General features: G+C 41.8%; 1 protein-coding gene across 1 annotated transcript in view; it reads right to left on the bottom strand.

The window, feature by feature from the left end:
• Window positions 1-25,889, bottom strand: part of antxr2a (ANTXR cell adhesion molecule 2a) — a 64,427-nt gene that overhangs the window by 12,733 nt on the left and 25,805 nt on the right. Inside the window, exons 13-16 of the mRNA XM_072665060.1 lie at window positions 22,547-22,591; window positions 22,311-22,406; window positions 20,915-21,079; window positions 20,119-20,199 (exon numbers count right to left, since the gene is read on the bottom strand). Coding sequence (XP_072521161.1) covers window positions 20,119-20,199; window positions 20,915-21,079; window positions 22,311-22,406; window positions 22,547-22,591 — 387 coding nt within the window. The remainder of the gene's footprint in view (window positions 1-20,118; window positions 20,200-20,914; window positions 21,080-22,310; window positions 22,407-22,546; window positions 22,592-25,889) is intronic.

The following is a 25,889-nucleotide window of genomic DNA, read 5'->3' as shown; positions in this document are numbered from 1 at the left end:
GGCTACACTGTTTAATACCTTTAACAATCTCTGTTATCTGGTCTAACATAATAGTGGAATTCAAATGTTTGAGCACCCCTGCTCAATACTTGTGTTACTGTGAATAGTTAAGGGTGCGGAACATAAACTGATCTTCAAAAGGCTGTTTTTTCACTTTTACGGTGAAAAAACAGATATAAGGCACCAGAGGGAATGACGTTTACCATAGTCTCAGACCTTTAATAACTTCTAAGGGTTATGGCTTGTTCAGGTGATCGACATTTTTAAAGCTCAGCGAGCCATGGGCTAATTTTAATAACAGATGCCCACAAAGTTAAATGCAGCTATATGAAGATGACAGTGAATTGTTTTCAAGTAGCCCCTAACTCAGTTCATCATATATCTAAGGAATAAATGGCAGTTCAGAGGAATGGCAGAGGTCATGTTAAGGTCTTGAAGACCAAAGAAATCTTCTAAAAAGAACTGTTAGTAGGTTTGCTAGAAAGGCAAATTAGGGCAGAACAGTAGTGCACTTTTCTACTGTGCAGCGACTGAGCATAGTTCAGCATCAAAAGTTTTCAAAGGAAAATCTAAACAATTGAATTGAATGAATGAACATGAATTTTGGAAACACATACTGTGGTCCAATGATGACTTTTTTTGCCATATTGGGCACAAATGTGGAGAAAAAGAGAGAAAATTCCATGAAAAGAACAACCCTCCAACTGTTACTATGATTGACCGAGCATGGAGCTTGCTTTGGGCTTGTGTTGCAGCCAGTGACTCAGGAACATGTCCTATGCATGTCCTTTTCTAAATATATATGGATTTTGGGCTTTGTTAAATGCCATTCATTACACGTTATGTATATGCAGCAACATGTGAGGTATATATATATATTGAGCATTTGTCAATTGTATAAACGCTCCAAAATGAAGACACCTCCTTCAGAAGCATCTGATGAATCAAGTAGATCTGATTAGAGCTGCAGGAAAAATCCACTAAAGCAAACTGTGTGCATGTATGTATACAGGCCCGCACAAACAAACACACACAATACAGAGAAAATAGAACATTACATGTATTACAAAAAGGTGTGTGTGCGTGTCTCACAGTGTATATATATATGGGCACAGTTGGGTGCATGGGCCTTCCTTTCTGCCACCACAGTCCCCCCTTTTGCCTTCCACCAGCGCGGTGGCGGGCAGAGGTCACATGTGATCTGGGCAAGAGGGAAGACAGAGGCATGCGACAAGGGGAGCGATAATTGGAGGGAGCTGTCAGGATGGTGCAGCGGCGACTGTGAGCAAAGCGTCCTGCCATTTGGACGTGGCCGTGCACACGTGCCAGGACGCCCGCCCTCCCGTGGGGTGGCACACATTAAAGCCTGTGATGAGGCTAATTCGGGCAGAAATGGCCCTGGCACCCACCCCACACAGGTTCCGCAGGGTGACCTGCCAGTGGAGCCCTCGATGTAAAGGCAGACGTACAGCTATTGCTAACACCTGATGTGGGTCTCAGGCCATTTTCTTTCTTTCTTTCTTTATTTTTTTTACTGTAAGTTCTCCTGTAATTATAAAGAGAGTTTATTAGCTTCATATATTTAAGGGGGCTGTTTCTGTAAAATACACCTTTTCCCACTTCAAAATCTAGCATGCTGTATTCCCTCATAGTACTAGAGTACTCATAGTACTGTATACTGGAGTCCTTTATGTAATGTCAAAGGAAAAATGGGATTTTATAACCATGTCCTGTAACCCTCATGAACCATACTTTTTTATTTCCTCTGAAAGTTAAGCATGCAAATCTAACCCTGATTTATGAGGCTGAGGCGTCTTTAGAAGGAGGTTCATGCCGTTATTCACTGCCTGAAAATTTTACCTCTAAATTACAAGACAGAAAAAGTTTTTTATTTATGTAATGCCATAAAGCACGGGAATGTAAATACAGCCGGGCCGCTCGCACCGCTACGCGTGCTGGAAAGCCTTGGCGATAAAACATCTTGTTATGTCTACTGAGGAAAATATGCTTATCAAGCCGCATGGTAATGTAAGCAGTAAATAACACGATTGCCTGTGCGGGCGCAATGGAAATCCAGCAGTGTGAAGCCGCTCCGGGCTATGCCAAATTATGGAGGAGCTGTGGGGCTTCATGTAGACCACAACTGTGAGAATTGGGTTAATGTGACCTGAGCTGGTCAGACAACGGGCTGGTCAGGGGTGGAGAGTACAGAATGTGCACACACACATACAGACACACAGAAAAATAATACATACACAGACATTATGCCATGATTGCACCGTGAGCTAAAGGAGCACAGTGACGAATAAACAAACGTGGCACAATATTAGCTGTGGAATAAAGGATACTCGCGCGCTTGCCTGTGTGTCTGAATGTTCAGATAAGCCAGAGCGCTAGAGTCCACAGCTGATACCCCAATGCTGCAGAGCTTCACAAGCTGGAGTGAGATGTACCGTGAAGGAGCGTAGCTCTAGTGCTAAAAGTAACTCATTGTGACAAAGAGCCTCCAAGACCTGAGACTGTCTCATTTACACCGCCAGAGCTTCCACTGTTTATAGAGACGTTCACACTCCTGCCTCTTTTTGTTCACCACCTGACACGAGGACATGCGGTGACCTTTACTCCAAAGATTGCGCTGACCTCCTGGAGAGGAGCCTGCAGAACAGGCCAGACACCGGCTCGGCTCATCTACTGTCCTCACGTCTTCCTCCCCATCTGCACTAATAAGAGCTTGTAGGAGAGATGCCATACACTCTTACGACAGGCTTTTTAAAGAACCATGACACCCCAAAGAACAAGCCGTATGCTTAATTGGTAAAATACTTTATCTCTATGGTGCCAAATGTATTGTGCATGGGTTTATATAGCACCAAAAAGGGCTGTTCTGTAAAAATTTTTGTCAATGAGAGAGTGAGCGTAAAGGACCTTTTTTGAAAAGTTAATATATGCTGATAACTTACACACGTTTGCTGATCCAAACCTGTGTATTGGCTAGAACCTGTCGATGCGATACAATTTACGACACAAAATGTATAGTAAGAACAAGACGATAGATTATGATAACAGCCATAGTATAAAAACACAGCATTGTTTTCATAAAATAAGTAAAAGAAAAAAAATCAGAACAGCAGAAGTTCAAACACAACACAAAATAAACCTGTCCGACACCAGTCTCTGCAAGTAAACTATTTATTAGTAATCAATACTGTGTTCTTAAGAATCAATACAGTATTGCTAGGCAAAATATCGCAAAACTTCAATATGTCAATTTTGTCTTGTAGCCCTACTAGTGAGTGCGACCCCTAGCACTCTTGTTAGTCGCTGCAACAACATACCAAGCCGAGGAGCCTCTGACTGGGTCCGTCACTAAGCCCTGCCTCCACCTGTTCATTATTAACCCCTAAATGTGCATTTTTCAAACATGCTGAGTAGGCAGGAGACCAGCCGATACTTTTCCCAGAACCCTATGTCCAAGTCAGGAAGCATTTAGGAACCTTTATGAGTGTGATTCCACTGGTCTTCTCTTTGTGATGAGATGTCTTCGCTTACTGCTACAACAAAATTCAGTGTTGCTCTAAGTTACGCTAAATAAACACAAACTGCACGTTTTTATGATTTGTATAAATAGAGAATATTATGAGAATAGTGAATATAAGAGAGCCATGCTAAGATTAGAGCAGAGCAGGAAAGAGAAAGAGAGTACTGAGACAGACCATGAACAAAAGTTTAGTCTGCATTTGCCTAAACTAAGACTGGAGTTTAAGCGCTAATAAACTGTGTGATAAAAAGTGTAGAATAAAAAGTTGTATCCAATCCTAACAGTAACTGTAAGTTTAGGATGTGGAAACTTACAGAATTTGGCAGACATTCTTATTTTACAGTTGCCCGTCTGAGCAAGGAATCAAAACTATGTTTGCCAGTTGATGGGTACAGTGTTACTCATCACATTCACCACATGGACAAACGTCCTGGGACACCTGAACATTCATCGTTTCTTCCCAAATCAAGGGCATTAAAAATGAGTTTATGCCGCTTTTGTGGGAGTAACTGTCTCTACCGTTTGAAGCTGTAAAGATTTGATTGCATTCAACAAGACAAGAGCATTACTGAGGTCAGGATGATGAATGATCACCACCCCACCTCATTCAAAAAGTACTGGATGGAGCACCATCATTCCAGAGAACACAGCACTGCAGAATCGGCAATACTTCTCTACAGGGACTTGACAAGCTGGGTCAGCAACCTGTGGCTGAATTCATTTATTAGAAGGGGTGTCCACATACATTTGGACATTCAGCATAACTTGTGACACCTCCCACATCACTGTACTGAAGGATAGTCTTAGAGAAGAAGAAATTCGAGGTTAGCACATAAGGAAAGAGAGACTTTACAACTTTTACACACATAGAGGAATGCAATGGAGTTCAATGACAAACACTAAACCTTAAACCTCAAACTATTTGTTTAGTTTGATTAGTTAAGCAAGAATTTGCTGCAAGGGATAACTTGCCTGACCAATAAAGGCAGTTTTTAGTAGATTCTGGACAATGATGAAAAGGTGAAAGACAAAACCCTAAACTGGATATGGCTGAAACTCAAAAGCTTTATCTGAGAGAAATACAAAAAGACAGCGTCCACAGGGCAACCTGAAAGACTTGGCAGGCTCATACCCACTTTAATGCACAAACCGAGATAGGTTGTGCTACCGTCTGAAGATTGTAGGATAAATATTTGCTCACAGATGGGTGTGAACTGCTTAGACTAGCACTTCCAAAGTGCTCATTTGAAACGTCGGTAGCAGATGAGTAGGATTCCTATGCTGAGGGTCTGAAGATAAAGCAAAGGAGAAGGGAGAACTATTTTTGTGTTGGTCCACTGGTGAAAATGACAGGAAATACTGTGTGCTGCAAAAACAAAGCCGTCGAATTTCCCACTGTCCTGCTGAATAAGCTTCTTCTAAATATATTACGATGGTCTCACTGACTGGAACTCACTGAAATCATCAAGGAAAAGGAGGAAGCATGGTGCAAGTTTGGACATGAGAAAAGTAACAACATCTATTTTTATGCTTCCTAGGAATGACGATTCATTGGATCATCCTCATCCAGGCATCGTAGCTCATTGTGGGCCACAGGCCCACCGCCTCAGAAGGCAGCAAGTCTGTATTCAGCTATGCAGATGTCATGATAATGAGGTGCCTCCTCAGACTGGCCTGACCATGACTGCAAATGTCTCTGTCTGTGCATCTCTCGCTGTGTGTGTGGTTGTGTGTTTTCCTCTCCCCAAACCAAACACAGGCGGAGACTCCCTCTCACAGTCACTCTCTTTAAATGCAATCTGCAAATACTATTTATTGTGCTAAGGGCAAATGACAAGGGGGTAGGGGGGTGAGGGCCTTCGCTCGCAGCTTTGATGCCCCCATTCAGTGACAGTGTGTGTGCGTGCCTGTGTGTGTTTGCAAACGAGGGGAACGTGATTCCATTTGTGCGAGTATGTGTGTGTGTGCGTGTGTGTGTAAAGCAGGGGGGAGGGGTCCCTATTAAATGGAGGATGACAGGGAGTAATTATTCTAATGCGCTACATCGCAGACTAAAGCGGAGTGGCTGGGCCGAGGTGTCAGCTGCAAGTCATTAGGGCTGACACGCGCTGGATGCTGGCGAGGCAGCTGTCTCCCTCCCAGGTGGGTTGACCCGCACCGCTGCCACCACGGCGACCGGGCCACCGATGCGCCGACCTCTAGAGACGCCTAACACAAGTCTAAGTCTGTGGTGCAACATGTCCCTACATTTCAACTAGTTGAAAACTTGTGTTGAAAATGTGTGTCCAACATGTAGATTACACACCGAAGATGAAATTAATCAATCAATACAAAAATAATTAAAAAATATATATTACAAATTCGAGCTTGGAACACCTTTATACTCTATACCTTTGAGTAGAGGCTAAATATTACATTTACAAATATTACAAACAAATAGACATCTGTCAGTCTGAAAAGTCTTGTGTGACATGTAGGCATCATAGTCCAGTACTAAAATATCATGGAATCATAACCCAGTACGAAAATATCTTGGTTACACTGTATTAAAAAAACACTGAAAAACTAGAAAAATGCATTCCCTGAAGAAAACACAGAAAGGTTGCGCAGCTTAAGTGGTTCCCACAACCAGACAGTTTGTAGACTGTTGCTATGTGGTATCTAGAGTATTTTTGCTAGACATCTGACTAAAATGCCAGGTAATGGCAATGATATTAAAATGGTATAGGTACTAGATAGGTGCTATAGAGTTGCTAGGTGGGTGCTATGGGGTTGTTGGGTAGGTGCTAGGTGGTTGCAATGGTCTCCCAGGTGGTTTCTATGGTGTCTCAGGTGGTTGCTAGAATATTGCAAAGAGGTTGCGGTGTTCAACCATGTAGTTGTTGGAGTTGGAAAGGTGGCGCTATATCGAAATTACCCCCAAAAAAAGTAGGTAGAAAAATGAGAAGAAGAAAAAAGAAAACAAGCAGAGGAAGAATATAAATTGGAAGATGTTATAGTAGAGCATTGTTTTGCAATAGGCAACAATAATTTATAAGGGAACTTTAAGACAGCTTGTCAAAACAGGTTAAATGTTGTTAAACAGTTAAAAAGCTGAAAGGTGTTTATATGTTATAACTGTTAATAAATAAATAAATAAGTATATATATATATATATATATATATATATATATATATTTCTTTTTTATTATTATTAAAAACAATGAAAATGAAGGCGTTGTGAAACACTGTTAAATACTGATGTTATTGAAGAATGTTGTTTGAACTGTAATGTTAAAAACGCTTAACGCAAGAATCAGAAAGAATTGGTTTAAGACAGAGGTTTTCAAACCGCTCCTTAGGGCTCCCCTAGCTCTAGAGTTTTCCTCTATGCCTATGCACCACGAGTGCAAAAAAGGCACAAAAATGTGGACCATCTAGAGGGGTCCAAAAGAATGGCCTGAGAACCACAGGTTTATAGATAGATAGCTGAGGATAGATGAAAAAGGTCAACTGAGGTAACCATCCGATCCTACACTGTGACAACCCTCTGCTTGGAACTTGGTTTAGCTTCCTCCACTGCCATGTGAAAATGGAGAAGTGTGGAGTGGGGGTAACACTGAAATTAAAACTGACCAACATCTTCCAGAGTCCCTGAAGAGCCCTTAACTTTTAGCATGCTGGCTCATTTATTTGCATATGTTCAAATTCTAGACGTTTGCCTTGAGCAGGACATGGTCGGCATTAGTGCAAATGTATGCAGCAATAAATAAAGAACACAACTCCCTTTTCTTCCCATTTCAGAAGACTGCATCAATCTGCACCCGGTGGCAAGCCTTATGAGAAGTGATGAGGATCTGCATATGTACCGAAGAGCAAAGTTCACACAGGGAGGCCAGTCACGGTCATCTCTTTATAGAAGTTGTCCAGTTAGGGCGAGCTGTATGTTAATGACTTCGCCGCTCTTCGTGTTTCTTAAATAAGTGTCTTTAGCGCTGGACGTCAGGAATGCTTTGTTTGAAAAATAATGCCGGGCGGTATGTTTTATACATGACTCTTTCTCCCCCGCCCCATATCATCTCCCATCATTTCAAATCAGGATGGCGAGCAACGGCTTAATTCCTCCGCTGGTTTCAGCTTTGTATCGTACAGTGCGCAGGTTTTGGGCGCACGCTGCAGATGCTTCGTCTTTGATCCCCTGCCAACAAAGCAGTCTCTCTGAACGCAATATAAAACCTGACACCATCGTAACATTTGGCTAGTTTTGTGTTGTAGAAGGGCTTAATTTTGTCTTCATCTTTATCCAACAGCTAAGTGATGGTAATGAAAACTGTTTTTCTTGCCCGCGTGCCAGGTCTGTTATATTTTTCATTTAATGGCCGCAACAGTGTGTTTTCATTACACTCTGGGAAAATCCCCGAGATCTTCTTGGATGGCCTCATTAGAGCTGGCCTCGTAAAAGCATTTTTTTCCTTTATTGCAAGATTTAAGGTGCAGTATTTTGAGATACTCCTTTAAATAACCTCTAATTTTCATTTTAATGATGTTAATGAATCTTCACGTTTTAGCCTCCATGCTAGTGCTTCCACCCCCTTAAAAAGAGTAGAGTGCAGGCTCTTAAACACCCTGACGAAAGCCGGAAAAAACATTCAACACAACTATGCACATCTTCGTGCCCTTTGTCTGATATTCCCATGATTAAAATCCCCTAACTTTACCCTCTCTTTACCCACCCCCACGCCACCACGTTCACCTCTACACACTGCGATGTGATGCACATTTCATTCTAGCGTGAACCAAGGCTGTTACCCCTTCTGCTGCTAGTCATTAGGACTGGTGGAACCCATTGCACACCCAAACACACTCTCCGGTGTAGGGTCTCTGTGTCCCCTGACTCCATGCCTTCATTAGTGGTAGTTTGCATCAGGGCCTGGTGAAAGCGTCACATGTCATCAGCGGCTTCATCCTTTATCGCTTCCTTCGGTATGGACAGAGTAACCTTCAGAAACCTGCTGGCCGCAGTTTTATGTCTTAATTAGTGCTAATGTCAGTTGTGGAGAGTTCCTCTCATCTTAATTTGAGAAGACAGAGAGGTGGAGAATTAGGTTCCAGTTCATAAAGGCTGACACTGTGCCCCGCTATTTACGCCATGGTGGCTGAACTAGAAACCATGAAGCAGTAATAAAAAAGCCACAACACTCATTTCTTATAAAACTGTGAATTATTGTGGTAAACTAAACATTTTTTAAATAGAGAGTAGTAACAGGAATTCCACAAGTTCACAAACTAGCCATTTGCAGCGAGGCCTGGCAGCATTGTTCCTGGTTCAGTGATTTTAACATGAACAATCTGGTACATTTTGAGACTAAAATACAGTAAATTGCAAGTAAGACCCCACAACTATTCCAATTAGAGACCATTCTAAAACCACTGCCCTTTATTTGTGCTTTGTTCCATAATGGGGCTGTGTGCTTGGACCCCAATGATTGCTAATTGTGCTATGATTTGATAACACATTAGACAATGGTACTTGCTTGCTAACAATGATAATTTACACATATTAACCTAAATATTTAGGTTAAAAACATGAGAAAATGAAACCAACTTACTGCTAATTTAGTCTTATTTGCGTGTACAAATAATTCTGTTCTAGTTCACGAAACAGCAGCTACACAAAGGCAGCAGTGGCACCTGCCCCATCCTGTATTTAGCACCTGCCTTTGAGCTAGTTATAGTTTGAGTGAGCCAGTTAAATCAAATCAAATCAGATGTATTTGTATAGCGCTTTTTATAACTGCCGTTGTCACAAAGCAGCTTTACAGGAATCCAGTAATGGGACAACAGGTCAACATCACATAAACACCTAAACCCCCCCAGGTGAGCTAGCCAAAGGCAACAGTGGCAAGGAAGAAACCTTGGGAGGAACCAAGACTTACAAGGTGGACCCATCCTCCCTTGGTTAACATGTCCACTAATTCTGGAAGTAGCTTTAACCCCAGTGTGAGAAAGTGATCATGCAATGCTGGTTACTTGGTGCTCATATAACATTAAAATTGTACATACATTACGTTATTATTGAAGTTATTGGTTTTGTCATGTTTTTGACATTAGGTTGAAATTAACAACAATTTTAATATCAATTCATTTTGATCAATTTATTTATTCAATCAATTTAGTTCGATCTACCTGTTAATGTTGACAAAATGTTCAAAATTCATTTCTACAATTAAAACTGACAGGAGAATATGGTGTGCATGTTCTTTTTGCTTGCTTGCATATAGACTCCATACCCTTAAAATAAGAGATTTTTAGTAAAGGTAATGGCTCTATATAGGACCATGAATACCTAAAGGAACATTTCACTGTTAAAAATGGGTTCTTGTACATGGAAAACCTGCTGTAGAGTTTTCTTGCCGTGTATGAGGAGATCCCAGCTCTTTTTTTTCAGCCCTTGTGTTTGGTACTCTGCCAGTACAACACAACAACATCATCAGGCGTGTATTTGTTCTCTCAACCATTAGGTAGCAAACCACAGGATATTACTTTTTTCAAGGGTTCTTTAGTAAAAGTAATGGCTCTATATAGAGGGATCTCTTGAATACTCGGAGATCCCTCTGACTGCTAAAAAAGGGTTCTTATATAAGGAAAATCTGGTGTAGACTTTTTGTAGAACCTGGTTATGGTTATATATAATGAATATAGCATTAAAATGAGTTTCACTGTTGTTTAATTTCACTGTTGTTTCACATTTATTTAATAAACAGAACCCAACATATTTTCATTGTCCAGCAAAAACTGTGTATCTTCTAATTTCAACATTTCTCACTTTTTAATATTAATGTGAATCTGGCAGTTGTTTTTTACATTGTGTTAAAATGCCATGGGAAACGGACCAACAGAAATGACCAAAATTACTTTTTTTTTTTTTACATTGACTTCCATTTAAAGTTAAGATCTTTTTTTTTTTATCTCTTAAAGTTACGTAAAGTTACAATGATTTTGTGTAACAGCAATGATATATATAATACATATGTAATATATAATAACATCCTGCCGCTGTAATAAACTGTAATGTGTGTATGTGCGCATGTCTGAGAGAGCTTTTTTAGGTGCTGGAAGGGTAAAAGACCCAACAGCTTCTGATATCCAAGAAAAAAAAAGAAAAACGTTGGGCCATCTGATGGGTTAAAACTAATAAGACCAAAAGAACGGGTCTGCATCTGTGCACACAACAGTGGGATTCAGAACTACTTACATGCATTTGTTTTGAGACCCACAGATACAAAGCCAGACGACTGTGATAAAAACAAAATAAGGTAAACAAGGCCGTTTTTACCCAGATTACCAGACCTTTTTTTTTCCCTCCAAGGCAGAATGTCTACACCGTGCTCTTTTCTCCTCAGACCCCAACTTCTTTGTCCATCAAACTGTATTTGGCTCATTAATGATATATGGGGCGGCGTGACCTATAACTCATTAAGGCTGACATCATCATTAAGGTTATTATGTTAGATTATAAACTGTTACCATTAGCATCACAGCCATCCGTTATGATGATGAATGGCATATTGATTGAAATTCACATCTCTTTTCTTGCGTATCGTACTATTCCAGGTCAGCGTATGGGGAGATCCAGAAGGACAATGAGGAGGGAGGGATTTTTTCCCCCCAGCTTTGCCAGTACAACACAACAACAATCATCAGACGTGTATTTGTTCTCTCAACCAATAGGTCACGAACCACAGGTTATTACTTATTTATGGCCGTGTCAATCATAGATGGTGCTGGGATGATGAAATACTCCAAACACTCCAACACATAAACAGCCAGTTTGGCAGAGGAGTGACCATGTGAACTTCTGTGATAAACATATGATAAACATACAACAAAAGCTATTGAACTGATATGAATACATATCCGACTTTTTGTCCACATTCAGGCCGCTCTGTTGTTAGATATGGGAAGGCGATGGCGGCCGTGGTGGCGGTGGGGGGTGTTTCTTTCGCGACACGCAGCCAACCACCAAGTGTTGATGGTGGCAAATATCATGCTCACACCACACTTTAAGCAGTAACAGTCATGCTTTTATGAGCACAATTAATTACTGTCAAATACAGATTAAAAAATGCTTTTAATTCCAATTCATCCGCCAGTTTTAAACAAAAAAAAAAGGCCTCTGCAATTTGCATAATAAAGCTAATTAGCATAATCAAGCTGATTAGGCTTAAGGGGTTGCAAACACGCCGTTGTAAACTGAAATTTATATACAAAGCTATATGTTACTGCTAAGACACAAATTCATTGCTTTAGTAGTTACTCAAACATCAGCACTTTAACTGTATAAAAATGTGGTTTCCTCATAGCATGTTTTATTGCCATTACAGCACCAATTTACTAATCAATAATACAACAATTACGCTATGTGCTCTTTATAAGTGCCAAGCAACCTTAACTTGTAAATTAAATAGTTATAAACTATAAAACTAAATATAAACTAAAAGTAATTTTTTCATTAAACTACATTAATATTGAAGTTCCTCTGCCTGGTTGTAACACTGATTTCACACAAATGCAATATTTAAATAAATAACAAACCTAACAAACATGAATACTGCTCAAAATATATCATCAAAGCAAAAATTTAAATTTGTTGGAATAAAATCTTTCTATACTGACTCATCTTAAAGTTGGCTTCACACAAATACAATATTTAAATAAATAAAAAATCCTAACATAGTAGAAAAAATATGAATCCGGACGCAGCGTAGATTCTCTGTTTCGTCACTTTAAAATTCAAATTGATCAGACGGAGTGGGGGGGGGGGCATTATAATACATTACTAATTCCCTGTATGATTTCAGCGTAGGTCTGTCACACATGGAGACAGAAACGCGTGCGACAAAGCGGCCCTCGGAAAAGCTGACATTAACAATAATGCTAGTTAATTACAGCCAGGATCCTGGCTCTCGTTGTGAAGGGCTCTTTGATTTTAATAGGGGATGAAGAAACGGTGCGGACGGTGACACGGCTATGGTGGTGACCAATGTGAAGAAATAAAACAACCACACACACACACACACACACACACACACACACACACAAAAACATCAATTTTAATTCAATCAGTGCAGCTAGGGGGAAGCACACAGGGCTATGGGAGCAGGTACCAGCCCACCCAAGAAATCATAAAGCAAGGGGTCACATGGATTTGTCAAAAGCATTGCTAACGCAGTAACGCTGGTGTGTAAGAAGTGCAAACAGCCTGAGAAGATTTTTTGCAGCAATAAAATCTGATTGCCAATAGATTGTTTTGTTGAAATTCAGATCAAGTGTTTAAATCCGCTTAATGCGGCCAAACGGGAATCTTAAAAAATAAGATTAAGAGCATGGAGGAAGCCATAAAGAGATGACAGCCAAATAAAGCGCTTATTTTCAGACGTCAATATTGCCTGCTTTCAATATGCCGGATTGATATGAAGCGCATGGAAATCTATCATAAGCCTCCAAGGCTGAGGACCATAAGATGATGTGACTGCATAAGGTTAATAGCACCTAATGCATTAAGAAGACAAAGGCGGCAGCCCTCTATAATATGGTAAATGCTCTGCATTTAAGCGTTATTGGCCTAAAAGGCCGATATCAGCAGTTCCTCTACGAGCCCGCCCCCACTGCGTGGATCTCACCAGCCGGAGACCACCATCATACTCTCTCTCTCTCCACCCCCCCCCCCCCACTTTGGCTCTCTTAACAATCCCTTCCTCTAGGCGCCACCCCTCCAGAACCCTCACTGGGGTCCCCCACCTAATCCTGTTACCAGCAGGCCTGGCTGCTTGTGGAGCCTGTATAGCTTAACGCAGCAGACATTAGCCAATTCACGACCAGCCGCACGGACATCTGCCCTACTTTTCTGCACTTCACGTACCCAAATATTGGGAGGAAATAATGGGGGGATGGATTGCTAATCCGGTTCAAAGAGCAAGAGGGGCCATTTCAGGAGATCGGCAGGACGCTGCCGCCGTTAAAGCTGTCACTTCTCTTCTGGGGGCGGCGGCGGCTGAATGGAGCTGTCAGCCTCTTGTTAAGGGGAACAGGAGCGTCCGCTGATAGCCGCTAATGAGGAGGCAGGGCGAGATGAGGCGCGCACCGGTCAGCCATGGTCAGCCCGGTCAGCTACTATTGTCCCCGCTGAGCTCCCTCCTGCGCAGCCAAACATGATTCCACAATAACAACGTCTGCACACACAGCTACTTAAAGACAATAAAAGGCCACAGAGGGTGAATTAGCGAGTCACTGAAGTGCACAAGTCAAACTTGCATAATTGCATTTGAGCTTTGTTGGCCATTCTAACTCCTCTCCCAGAGCAAACGAGGGCTTTCTTCTGTTGGGAACGCTTCATTATTTGTGACGCACTGGGTTTAATTACAATTACCCTGTTAATTAGAAATCCCATGCTCTGTGATCTAGGGTGCGTTTCAACTTAATGCCATTTTGCCAGGATTTTTTTTTTTTTTTTTTTTTTTGGGAACATGAGGATGACGGCTTTCAGTTCATCTCTAAGAACTGCATTTAATACAGGAAAACACGTAGCACAATGTTTACCCTCATATTACATGTACTCTGTAATGCATTCACCAATTAGTCTCTCTGACTCTGCTGCACTGTTTACATTCTATTTTTTTGTAGTGGAAATATCTCATACCGTGTCCAATTTAATCAGTACATGTATGGTAATTCCTTTGCATGAAAAAGACTTTAATAGCACATTTAAAAAATTAGATACTAACTGACAATATTATTATTTATTCACCCCACAATGTACACAGACCCTAACTCTGGCTATACAACAACACATACAAATCCCTTACTACCAATATAATGCCACTGTCGCTCTTATATCTCCTTTTTTCCCTACATATTTTGACATAATTTAAATCTGGTTGTCGTTGAGGTTGTTTTTAAAATTTCATGATGAATGGACCAATAGAAATGCTTCAAAATGAACTATGGACTAAAATCTGTTTACACAGACTGCCTTTGGGAGTTAAGAAAGTTTTTTCCTCCTCTTGTAAAGTTGGTATTTTGGAGATTTTGTTCAGGCAAGGATAAGGTTTAACCTTTGCAAGTCACAATTATGATTAAAATGTATTTGAATTAATGAATTATTAATGGATTATTACAAAAATAAGATTAAAAAACTTATTTGCATACATGTATTATCATATAAACATAATAGATATTAGTGTACCTGTTTACACAAGCATGGGGTACTAGCTAGTGCACACTTTAGCTAGTGGATGAGGAGTGTCTGCTAAATGCAATAAATGTCAATGTAATGTACACTTCTCCCATAATTTTGTCCTTAGAAGTGCATACAGAGAGCTGTTAGTACAGAATGCAAATGTCATTAACAATGGAATCATTACATCTGAACAGTAAAGCAAAACATACGTGATGACTCTTGATGTCTAAGGGTTAATGACCGCACTGGTATATAGACTGTATTTGTGGTTCTAAGCCGCAGCAGCTCGACTACGCTCATTAGGCCGCCTTCTCGATGAAGCTGCCAGCCTCAGTTCATACAGCTCCGGCTAGTTCATTAGGACCCGAGTCCTCTCACTCATTTGGCTCTCGGAGGTGGGAGCATGTTGGGGAGGGGGGGCGGGGGCGTGAGGTGGTGTGGCTGTATGGGGGGAGCAGTGCAAACAGTCCAGAGTTGTCAGTGAGCGATGATGCCGCCACTTTCGCCCCTGATCCAGGCTCTTAAACGCTGCCACGGCTAAATCTGGCCATGTGTGTCTGCGACCTGAGGGACTAGGCCTGCCAGCCCAGCGACTTAATCTCTCCCTCTCCGCTCTCTTCGCTACCCTCCTCCGCCCAAATGCTCTTTGCCTCTGCCAGCGCAGCCGTCCTTGCTTCCTCTTCCACCGCCCACCCTCCACCCCTCCCTGTCCACCCCCTCCTCTAATGGCATTCTTCAAGAGCTGGGCTCTGTCGCACTGCCCGCTCACAGTCGCTTAATTAAAACGCTCCCGCCGCACTGTTTACGTGACCGACGGCTGTTAAATTAAGACGCTGTCACACTGGGCTGTGGGGAGTTGCAACCCCCTCCCAACCGCATACCCCACCCGCCCGCGTGTCGTGATGTGAGGATGAGGCCTCGGAACCACGAGCCGAAAAGATTCCTTTTGTCTGCCCGTTCCGAGTTTCAAACTGTACCTCGTTACGGCGCTGCCCTTAAGAGGCCGGCAGTCCGGTATGGGCTAATAGGATATGTGATATGCAGCGGCTGATTTTAATAGGGCTTAATATATGCAGGGCCTAAAGCGACATTTCTACATCTTGAACAAAGAGGCAGAACACCATCAGGGGCGAGAAAATGATCTGTTTGTGCTCGGGCTCTCTCCTCATCTGCGAATTCAGGGGACGTGGCAGGGATGTGCTGCATCACAAGGCTTCCTACGGTTTAAAGGAACAGTTGGATGACAAATCAATTGAAAAAATGTCCTCTAACAGTAGTCAATCAAGACATGTTTGCTGTCAGAAGTTTGCTTTTTCAGTTTTGCAGACGAACTTGCAGCCACCGGTTAGCATTGCCCTAATGGGCAAAGGTAAAGGCAAATATGAGGCTTGCCTATCGCTGCTCTGAAACACTGTAATACAGGTATAGGTACAAACAATGTAACTACCCAAAATAAGTTTTAAATGTTTACTTTCCAAAGAAAAATGTCAATTTTAATAAAATAATAATAATCATTATAATATAAAAAGCCTAGGATCATTACATTAGGAACTATGGGCTCACCATCAGTACCTGCAATGGAATAAAATACAATTATGGTAACTAGAAGACATATCGTTGAGGCTAATCAACAGTGTTTATACCCTGAAAGGTACAGATTAATTTTCTGTGTTTATTTCTGTAAGTTTTTAATAACACAATCCTCAGTTTCCAACTAAGCACATCAATTTAATATGACACAATATTAACTCTACATGCTGTGTGTAATGACAGTGTGGCAAAGAGAGGTCTGCATTATGCTAACTGGTGTCTACATTCTTCCATTACTTGTTAGCTACAGTAGCTTCGTAGCTCCAGAGCAAGAGTAAGGGTGCAAACTTCAGAGGGGAAGTAAAAGTACAAGCTTTGTTGCCTCAATAGCGGCAGCCTGCTGAGCTGTTTCTTGGAAAGCCACCCTCTGCATAATCTCCATCAGTTATACTTATTACCCCCCCCCCCCCCCCCCCACCACCACCGCCCACACCACCACCCCTCCCCACAAGGAGTTAAAAAGCACGGGCAAACACAAACCAAGCCTCAAATTAGCAACCCTCTTCTCTAGGTCCATGTGCTTTGACTTTGCCTTTGTGCAGCAGATCGGCAGGGTTAATGTATGTTAATGTATCATTTATAAAGGAGCTTGTTAGCGTGTTTCGCAGGCTGCTGCTTTGTAAAACAATAGCGAGCCCCGCCGAGCCAGGCGGTTGGTTGGAGGCAGGCGAGAAAGGCAGGCGGCCATTCAAAAGAGCTCCCCGCCCGTAATAGGGCCAGCCCTCCACAAGGCTGCCACCTTCTCGTACCTGCTGTCCCCGGCCGCCTTTTTCCGGAAACTCGGCGGCAGATGTTGCAACACTAAGTTGGGCTCTGAAGTGCCTCTCTGACTCCCCAGTCTCCCCCGACAACACAGTCAAACCGCATTAGATCTCTTTATTTGTGCCCCAGGCAAGTTCGGCAGTGCAGCTGTGTCCACCCCTGCCTCTACCTTTGGTGTTGGAGCCCCTCAGGCGGTAAATGTGAGACCAGAAAGTGTTCAGGCTGCCTTGGAAAAAAAAACTACATCTGCTGACAATCCAGCAGTCTGGCTGCAGGCGGAGTGGGGGGGGGTGGGGGTTGTGGGCTGGGGGTTGAGTGAAGCAGGGGAGGTGGGGGGTTGGGAGGGGGTGCGGACCCCAGGGTCCTGGAGCTGAACAGATGTCTGCGACAACCTGCTTCCTTACACCTGTACGAGTCCTTGTAACCCGGCAATACGCTGCTGAAAAATTCATGACCCTGGAGGGTTCCTGTCGGCCATCAAAGCCCCCCGCTCTCTCCGCACGGGCCCACCCTGCCTCTGCTCCTGGCTCCAGCGGGGGACTCCTCGGGCTTTGATAGCTCCTGCCTGGGCCCGGTGCACCTGATCAAGGGCTTGAAAGTCGGGCACGCTTGAGCTGTGGCCTGACTGAAGCGTGCCAGGGACTTGCTTCAAGTCTTCCGGCGCTCCCCCCCCCCTTTCCTGCCTCTCAGGCTCGCTCAGAGTTATTGAGTTTTCAGCACTTTGTTAGAGGGAAAAAAAAGTAAGCGAGCATGACTGGAATATTTCCACAGAACAAAAAGAACAATTAGCACGGAAGACAGAGGGTGATATTTGGATGGGAATCCTGCGGGGCTCACAGGACCCAGAGGATTCCTGTTCGTAGGAACAACAGGGAAATCGTATCCCCTCCCACGGGATGGGAGGGAAGAAGAGTAAAAACTAACAGGAGCAGTCAAGATAGGATTGAATAGGAAATCTGGTGGCCAGATTTCAGTGAATGCAAGATTGTCCACAGATGAGACGTCCAATAAAAACGATGACTGCTCAGAATGCACTTGTAAATGACTACCTTAACAAGACACTCACTTGATAATTACCTGTACAACACCTTCAGGTCTCCACAGATGCCAGTTGTCATTACATCCAAGAAAAATTACTGTACATTCATACAGCATGGGCACTTCCTGATATGACGGATACAAACTGCTTTATTTAACCTTAAAACTGAACCTTGGCTCCGAAGCAGAACCTAATTAGATTCCCTCTTGTCTCAGTGGGTAAGATAAGACTGGTGACAAATTAAAAGAAAACCTTAAATAAATGAGTGGAAATCCGTAACGAGTGCAGATTCTTCCAGACAGGTGTGCTGCATGATATGATTAAGTAATTAACATCCTAGCATGCTCTGCAGTGTGTACAGAAATGTTAAGCAGGCCCAGCTGACCTCAGTTTTGCATCAAAATGGCACAAAGAAAAGTTAAAAAGATAACTCTTTTTTAGAGTATTGTTAAAAAAAGTTAAAGATGCCACATTAATCTATGCAAGATTTCTATGCAAACTATTTAATTTTCATCTTTTACAGTGGAAACGTAGCAAAAATGTTCACCAATTTTTTAAAAATATTTAAGCCAGGGGACTGTGGCAGTGATTGCAGAAAGATCAACATCCTACAGTAGAAGCTATCCTCCTTTCATTTTCAGCTTTTATACGGGTGGTGTTATGTTTGCTTCCAAAATTGTCGGTATTGATATGAAGCCATTTTTTCCTCTACCTGTGAAATGTCCCCCGTGCTACTGGCTGCAATTCTTTTTCACCAAGAATATAGGTCATGTTTCCAAAATGCATCAGGTTTAGATGTTCCTTTTCCAACTCTGAGGACGTAAGAAAGGTTTTCTTGAATGGTCTATAAAGGTCGTAGGTCATAGGTGTCGCTGCACAGTAGAATAGTGTGCCACAACTCCAGAGTGTGCTAAATCTTTCTGAAGGTCTTTTCCAGTTAAAACATTGATGTGCTTTTCCTGCAATTATACAAGCAGTTCTCTCACAGTTTTTTTTTTTAATTTGAACTCCACCATTCCTTTTAATTGACATTTCTTAATTACATACCAAGCTAATTAAGCTTAAAGCCAATGTGGCAAAACTTCTGCATTACACTAATTTTGCCTAAATTGTTGAAAAGGATATTTCTTCTTTTACTCCTTGTCTTTTGGAGATCAGTTCATCTTTTACTGACTTAACTATTCCCAGTAACAGAAACAATAAACTTCCACAATGTCACGATCACAAGAGGATAACTTAAAGCACACTGTTCTACCTAAAAACACCCCCTTATCAGTGCTTTAACATTGGGACCAATGCCATTACATGCCTGAATCCTGGCCAATTTTATTGGCCAGATGTTATATCGGTCAGGTCCCAGGTGAAACCCATTCACACAAAACAAATGTCAGTGAGAAGCAAAATGCCAAAACAATAATGTATCACAGAGATCCCTTTTCTTCTGCATATTTCAGTATGTTCCCCTCCAGTATTAGGCTGGAGTTCTGTATCAAGCAGTAGGACTATTAGCCAAATAGCTGTCTAATAAAATCTCTTTAGAGAAGCTCTCAGAGGACGCCGCAGAGTGGCTCAACAATAAGTGGTACTAACCAGGCAACACCTAAAACGTCAGAAAACAGCACTCGCTGTTTACAAGCCCTGTCCTAAATTCATCCGTGCCTGTGTTTTCCAACAAGTCCGTGTTGTTTGTATATGCAGTTCAGTGGGCCACAGGTCTAAACCCTGCAGCGGTTTACCGTATATGGCTGTGACTGTCATACCCTGCTCTGAGTGTCTGCAGCTGCAAAGACACACGCATACACAGTTTCCTGTGGCTTTGTAAAAAAATAATCCTGGTACACTGGAATTACTCTACACGTCCCGGACTGCAAAACTGTGTTATTATGGCCATCTGCTAGTTTTAATACTAATGCCATGGCCTCCTTCCTGCTAGCGTATGTAGGCAAACCTCACTTGGTTTCAGTGGCCTACCTTATCCGCAGTAGTGGGTCGCATGAGGGAAACACGGTCGTACTGTCGCCGCAGCAGAGCCCACAGTGCATCAAGACGTCCCTGCACAACGAGAGGAGAAACATCAGTGAGGTTGAAACAGTGTTACGCTTTTTACTGTGGTTGAATCTGAGGCCTAGAAATCCTACAGTTATGTGTAAGCAGGGAACTGCTTGTCAAAAGTTTGGGGGCACATCGCAGTTTTCTGTTATGGCAATTCTTTCACAATCTATTCTGGTACAATTATAGCGCATGCTTGCTCACAATGCACACAGTAAAATAGTATCTGTGTGTTCTGTGAGCAACCATGTTTTTTATTGTTATAAAAATGTTGGATGCGCTGTCTTATTTTTCCTGATTCACAGCACACCTTGGATCCTTAAGCATTTTATTCTGACTTATATTCTTCGATAGTCTTTTCTTGGAATTGTGTGGAGTGTCCGTTTGTCTTCATGGTGTGTTTGTAGCCAGGAATACTGATAGATGCAGTTATACTTCAATCACAAGGGACACATTCACTGCATTTAGATGATCTGTGAGACTACTAGCACTGATTGCCTGGACTTCTGTTGAATTAGACCTGTCACTTTAAGGGGGTGAATTTTACACAATCACTTATTTTACATTACATATTTTATTTAACTGACATTACTTTGAAGTGTTTTTGTAAATTCTTGCACAGAAAAAAGCCAAATTATATTATATTGATTATGATTCCATTTATAAAAGCAATAAAAAAGGGAAAACATTCAAGGTGTGGTGTCAGTGATCATCTCACCTTGATTGGCGTGTACCACTTAGTCTCTGGATGGTGGTAGGTGGCTGAAGATGTCGGCTTTTTGATCATAGGCTCTTCCACCTCCTCTGGTATCGACACCACTGCGTTCTTGGCCTTCTCCAGTCTCGCACCCTCCTCTGTGGAGCCTTTCTCACCCCAGCGTACCTAGATGTTCAAGCAATGGACTGGTTAACTCATTGAAAGAGTAATACTGCTTCAACCTTTGTCTTATGTCACTGTATTTTATATTATCTCTCACAGCTCAAATGACAATGTATGAGTATGAATGTTAAAACAATCAACTGCAGTGACTCCATATCTGACTTCAGGTTGCACCGTATGGGCGCTTTGTCTTCTCCGCCCTGTGTCTTTATTGCAATTCTCCACATCTGTCACTGCTGTAAACAGGGGTATAAGTTTAATTAAGGTGTTGCGCTTCAAGCTGGAGGTTAAGCCACTACAATATAGAACAGCTTTTCTGCATCATCTATGGATATCTTGGGCGGTTGAGAAAAAAAGAGAGAAGAAAAGAAAACCTCTCAATGAATAAAACATTCCCCATGCTGCAGGTCTCCCTAGATGCATGTCAGCGTGGGCTTTAAGCGGAAAGAAAGGAGGACAGGTTGATGTTAGGCGCACCTCTCCCCAGGTCCACAGAGGAAGCCTCAGAAATGGAGATGGGGCCTGTCTGAGTGAATAAAAGCTCTGGGTGTTAAAAGAAAGGGTAAAAAAAAAAAAAAAAACTCACTCTCTGGCGAAACTCATGGGAAAAGTTGTAGGCAAGGTTTCCCTGAGGTTTGCCTCTCCATGGGGCCGTGGAGGAGGGCTAGCGGAGCGTGGCGCAACGCCACTCCCCTTTGAGCAGGAGACAGCGATGAGCGGTGCATTATGGCTGAACAAAAGGGACTGACAGGATGGGAGTCCGCGAGATGAATTCATTAAAGGCTAGCACAGCGGATCCAGAGCCTTCATCGTCAGCATGACTTAAGAGAACAGGACGTGGCGGAAGCCGAACTGGCAGGAGCCCGTCACGTCACAGGCGTCAGTCAAGGTGTTCTAGATCTGAGGAGACTTCTGCTTAAAACTTTCAAGGGAGGGGGTGGAGGGCCGGGCTTTCTCTTCTTGACACAAAGAGTACGCTTACTTCTATGGATCAAAAGAGAGCAATATGCTCGCTTTTTCAGGTTTCTTTTGAAACCCTGTTAGAGTCTTTAAAGAAATGGTTACCCCAAGTGAAGACAAACAGCCAAGGCATGCTTCCATTACTTTTTAGCTACATTAGCCATGCAGCACCTCTCTAAGACCTGGATGATTGACTACATCTGGACCGACACTATAGGTGTAAAACATTTACAATGACCACTGAAATCTTAGTTGTCATTTGAGATCCGAGCACCTCCATACGCCTGATCCCACCGACTCCTCTTCCTCCATAATAAGACGCGTCCACTGTTGGCCACTTCTTCTTGGGTAGCGGGTCCTCCTCTGGTTTCTGGAAAATGAGAGCATACTTTTCCAAACCGCACTATAACAAAAAAAACACTTGATACTGATCCAAAACTATGAATCATCTGACTCTGTTATGCACGCTGAACACCATGAAGTCTATAAAGGGAACATTTTTGTACTCACAGGGGGTGGTGGAGGAGGTCTTTGAGGAGGTGGATCTTTAATAACCTTAAGAAAAATAAAATCATACTGTTTCATTATTTGCAGCATATTCAGAGTTTCAGTACTAAACAACTCGCAATATGTGAATAAATCCTACATACTTTTAGTGGACGTCAATGTAAAATAATTTACAATTGGCCCATTTATCAATGTCAAAAAGTGAAAACATCAGAAAAATTGAGATTTTTGCATGACAGTGACAACATAAAAAAAAAAACATCTTAACTTAGCAAATAAACACAAGTCATGTAGTGAAAGGTGTTTTTTAACCCCTCAGGCCCCACCCTTGCATAGGCCCCAAAATAGAACCCTGTGGGACTCCACAAAATATGCTAAACCAAACAGCTACCAAATAATTCCCAATAGCTTCTGTTTTAGAATTAATAACTGAATAATAAAGGTTCAAGGGGTTAAAAGCAGTGGCCAAACATTAGCATAAAATTTGCCTCTCTGCTGACAGCTGTTCTTAACATTGTCAAATATATACAGAGATGAATGGACCAATAGAAATGCTCAAAATTAAAAGTCAAGTTTCTCCTATATAGTTACTATTCAGTAGGCCTTTGCTTGACAGCAATAACACCCACGGCAAAACCCAAAATACTAGACGCTGCTGTTCATTTATTTATCATATAATACCCACAAACACAGAAATTCAATTTCCAGAAAAATAAATAAATCTGACATGGTTTGATAAGGCAGGTATGATACAGAGAAGCGTTTGTAGTTTTGATGCTAAGACATCAGACATATGACACACTGTGCACCTATATTATATGAGGATATTGGAATTATGTGATTTCATATTTTACTACAGATGGGCAGACAGTGGCAGAAAAACAAGAAATAAGCCATCAGGGCTAATCAACACATTGAGAATGCAGCAGAAACGCTGTTCCTTGGTTTCCGTGCTCAGACCCTGAGGAGCAGATTTACAATTGAACAACTGGAGTCTGGCACCTCCCTGCACAGTTGATTACAGGGCTCTGCTTGTAAACCAACACAGTGGGCCCCTGGTGCAAAATAAAGAAAAGCTCAAAATCAACTTGTTGACAGGGGAGTCTTTGGGGTGAGCATGGCAGCCCGTTTATCTCTTAATTAATTGGATGAGGTTCAGCGCTCCCCAGCAATCCCCCAATCATAAGTCCTAAGGAGTTAATTAGCTCCAATGATATGCGAAAGGGAGGCTCAGGCTGTGCTCCAGACCCCGTCTGGAAAAGGAGTGCCTCTTCCCCGGTGGAAGGGAGAGGCACGTGTGTATACACACTCACGCACAAACACACACACACACACACACACACACACACACACACACACACACACACACACCCTGTCAGAATTAACAGGGAAAAAGTCCTTCTGCAGCTCTGTTGCTGATAGTGGTACGTGTTATGACAAAAAGTGACTTAAAAAAAAAAGGTTTTTCACAGTGGGGAATTTATGATATGACAAGGATCTTCTCAGCTATAACACTATTTTGAACTTCCAAGAGCTCACCTTTTGTCGCGATATCCTCCCTAATAAATGCAGAACTAATGATTTCTCACTCTCGAATAATGAAAGTGTGAATATTTAATATTACATCAATATTCAGGTCCTAACAGTGGGAACACTTTGGCTAAGGCTTTATTTTGATGGTTCTCTGAAAATATTAACTACTGTTCAACCAAGTACCTATTAAATGAACCTGAACTGTCCCTAATATTAACACAAAACCTCAACTTCATTCATTCTCAGGTATAAATACTAACACGAACACTAACGCTATTCTGTTCTGCTAGCTTAACCATTTGTTTTAAATCTACAAAGGAATATAGATGTTCAAACTCTCTGTAGATAATCTTGACTAATGTTTGTGTGGTGCAACAGATAACACCACTACCCGCCAGTGAGCTATTACACCCTGTTGGAGACTGCTGAATTCCCGGTCTGGGTGACTGTGCTGTGCTACACCAATAAGAGTCCCCACCATTGGCCCGCCTCTGTAATATGAGTTACCTTATAAGTGGCTCTGGATAAGAGCGTCAGCTAAATGCCTTAAATGTAAATCTGTCAGGATCTACAGCTCTTATGATACTATAGTACAATACTATAAGATGTATCAGATCTCCATTTTCCCTATATAGACAATATATAGATAATCTGAATATCTCTACTTAATCTACAAAGGCTTACAGATGGTTAAGCAATCTGTAGATAATCTATTAGGGGCTACATTGTAGTCTACAATGCCATAGTTCTCTATAGCTCCTATATCGACTGTACACTGATAGTCTGAATATCTGTATTTAATCTACAAGGGGCTACAGACAGGCTTCAAACTATCTGTACACAATCTAAGAGGGGTTACCATCTACTATAAGGTGCCATAGTTCTTTAAAGCCCCTTTACAAACTATATACAGGTAGTATATAAACATCTGTAGATCTTATAGTATACTATCCACACAAAATGAGGTGGAATTTTGTCACAGGTAATGATATCATAGAGCTTTCAAAATCTGATAACCAAGAATAGTGGCGCCTATTTGTTACAAAAACAAGACACTAAATATCAGTGCTCTTTTGGTGCTCTTAAAGCTAATGGTCATTTAGGTGTTGACAAGTGGAGGCCTTTAGATTATTATTTCAATTTAGTGATTAATTTCGTTTTTTTCTTGAATGAACAACATAGATATTTATACCTTTTTTGACATTTATTGCCATTAAAACAAATAGAAACAGTCAGAGGAAACAGTCTAATAATAACTACATAATTATATAAATGGTCATTAGTGGAGTAGAATACCATTAATAACTTAAAATTTATGGGAATTAAGAGGCCAATGTTTCACATGCTTGTACAGCTGAATCTGAACCTCCTCTGAATAAATTTAGCGACAGGCTGAATAAACTCTTTCACATCATCCTTCAACTCTTTTCCTTGCGTAGGCACTCCGAAGCAAGAAGCAGGCCTCGCCCAATTACTCAAGAAAGATGGATAGGCCACCACTCTCAGGTTATGCATTTAGGAAATTAGTTTTCGGAAAAACGCTTCATAATTATCACATATCATAGGTCGAACAGCTGTTTCATTCACATTAAAGCACATTGATACCATTACAGCACTGTTGTCATTATAATAATGGAAAATCATCAATTAGAGTTAATTAATTGCTCTTTGACTCATAAATGACTGTTGGCAAATCTGTGAACGGCTGTCGGTGGGGGCCACGCATAGCAATGATTAACATATTTTTAGGAAGAACCTTCGGCTAAAGGATTAGCTCCTTTATTGAGTAATTAAGCGGCAGATTTATATTTCC

Source organism: Salminus brasiliensis, chromosome 20 (assembly GCF_030463535.1).
Source record: "Salminus brasiliensis chromosome 20, fSalBra1.hap2, whole genome shotgun sequence".
NCBI classification, from domain to species: Eukaryota; Metazoa; Chordata; class Actinopteri; order Characiformes; family Bryconidae; genus Salminus; species Salminus brasiliensis.
The sequence above is the reverse complement of the archived record's forward strand: the minus strand, read 5'-3'. Positions and strand labels throughout refer to the sequence as shown.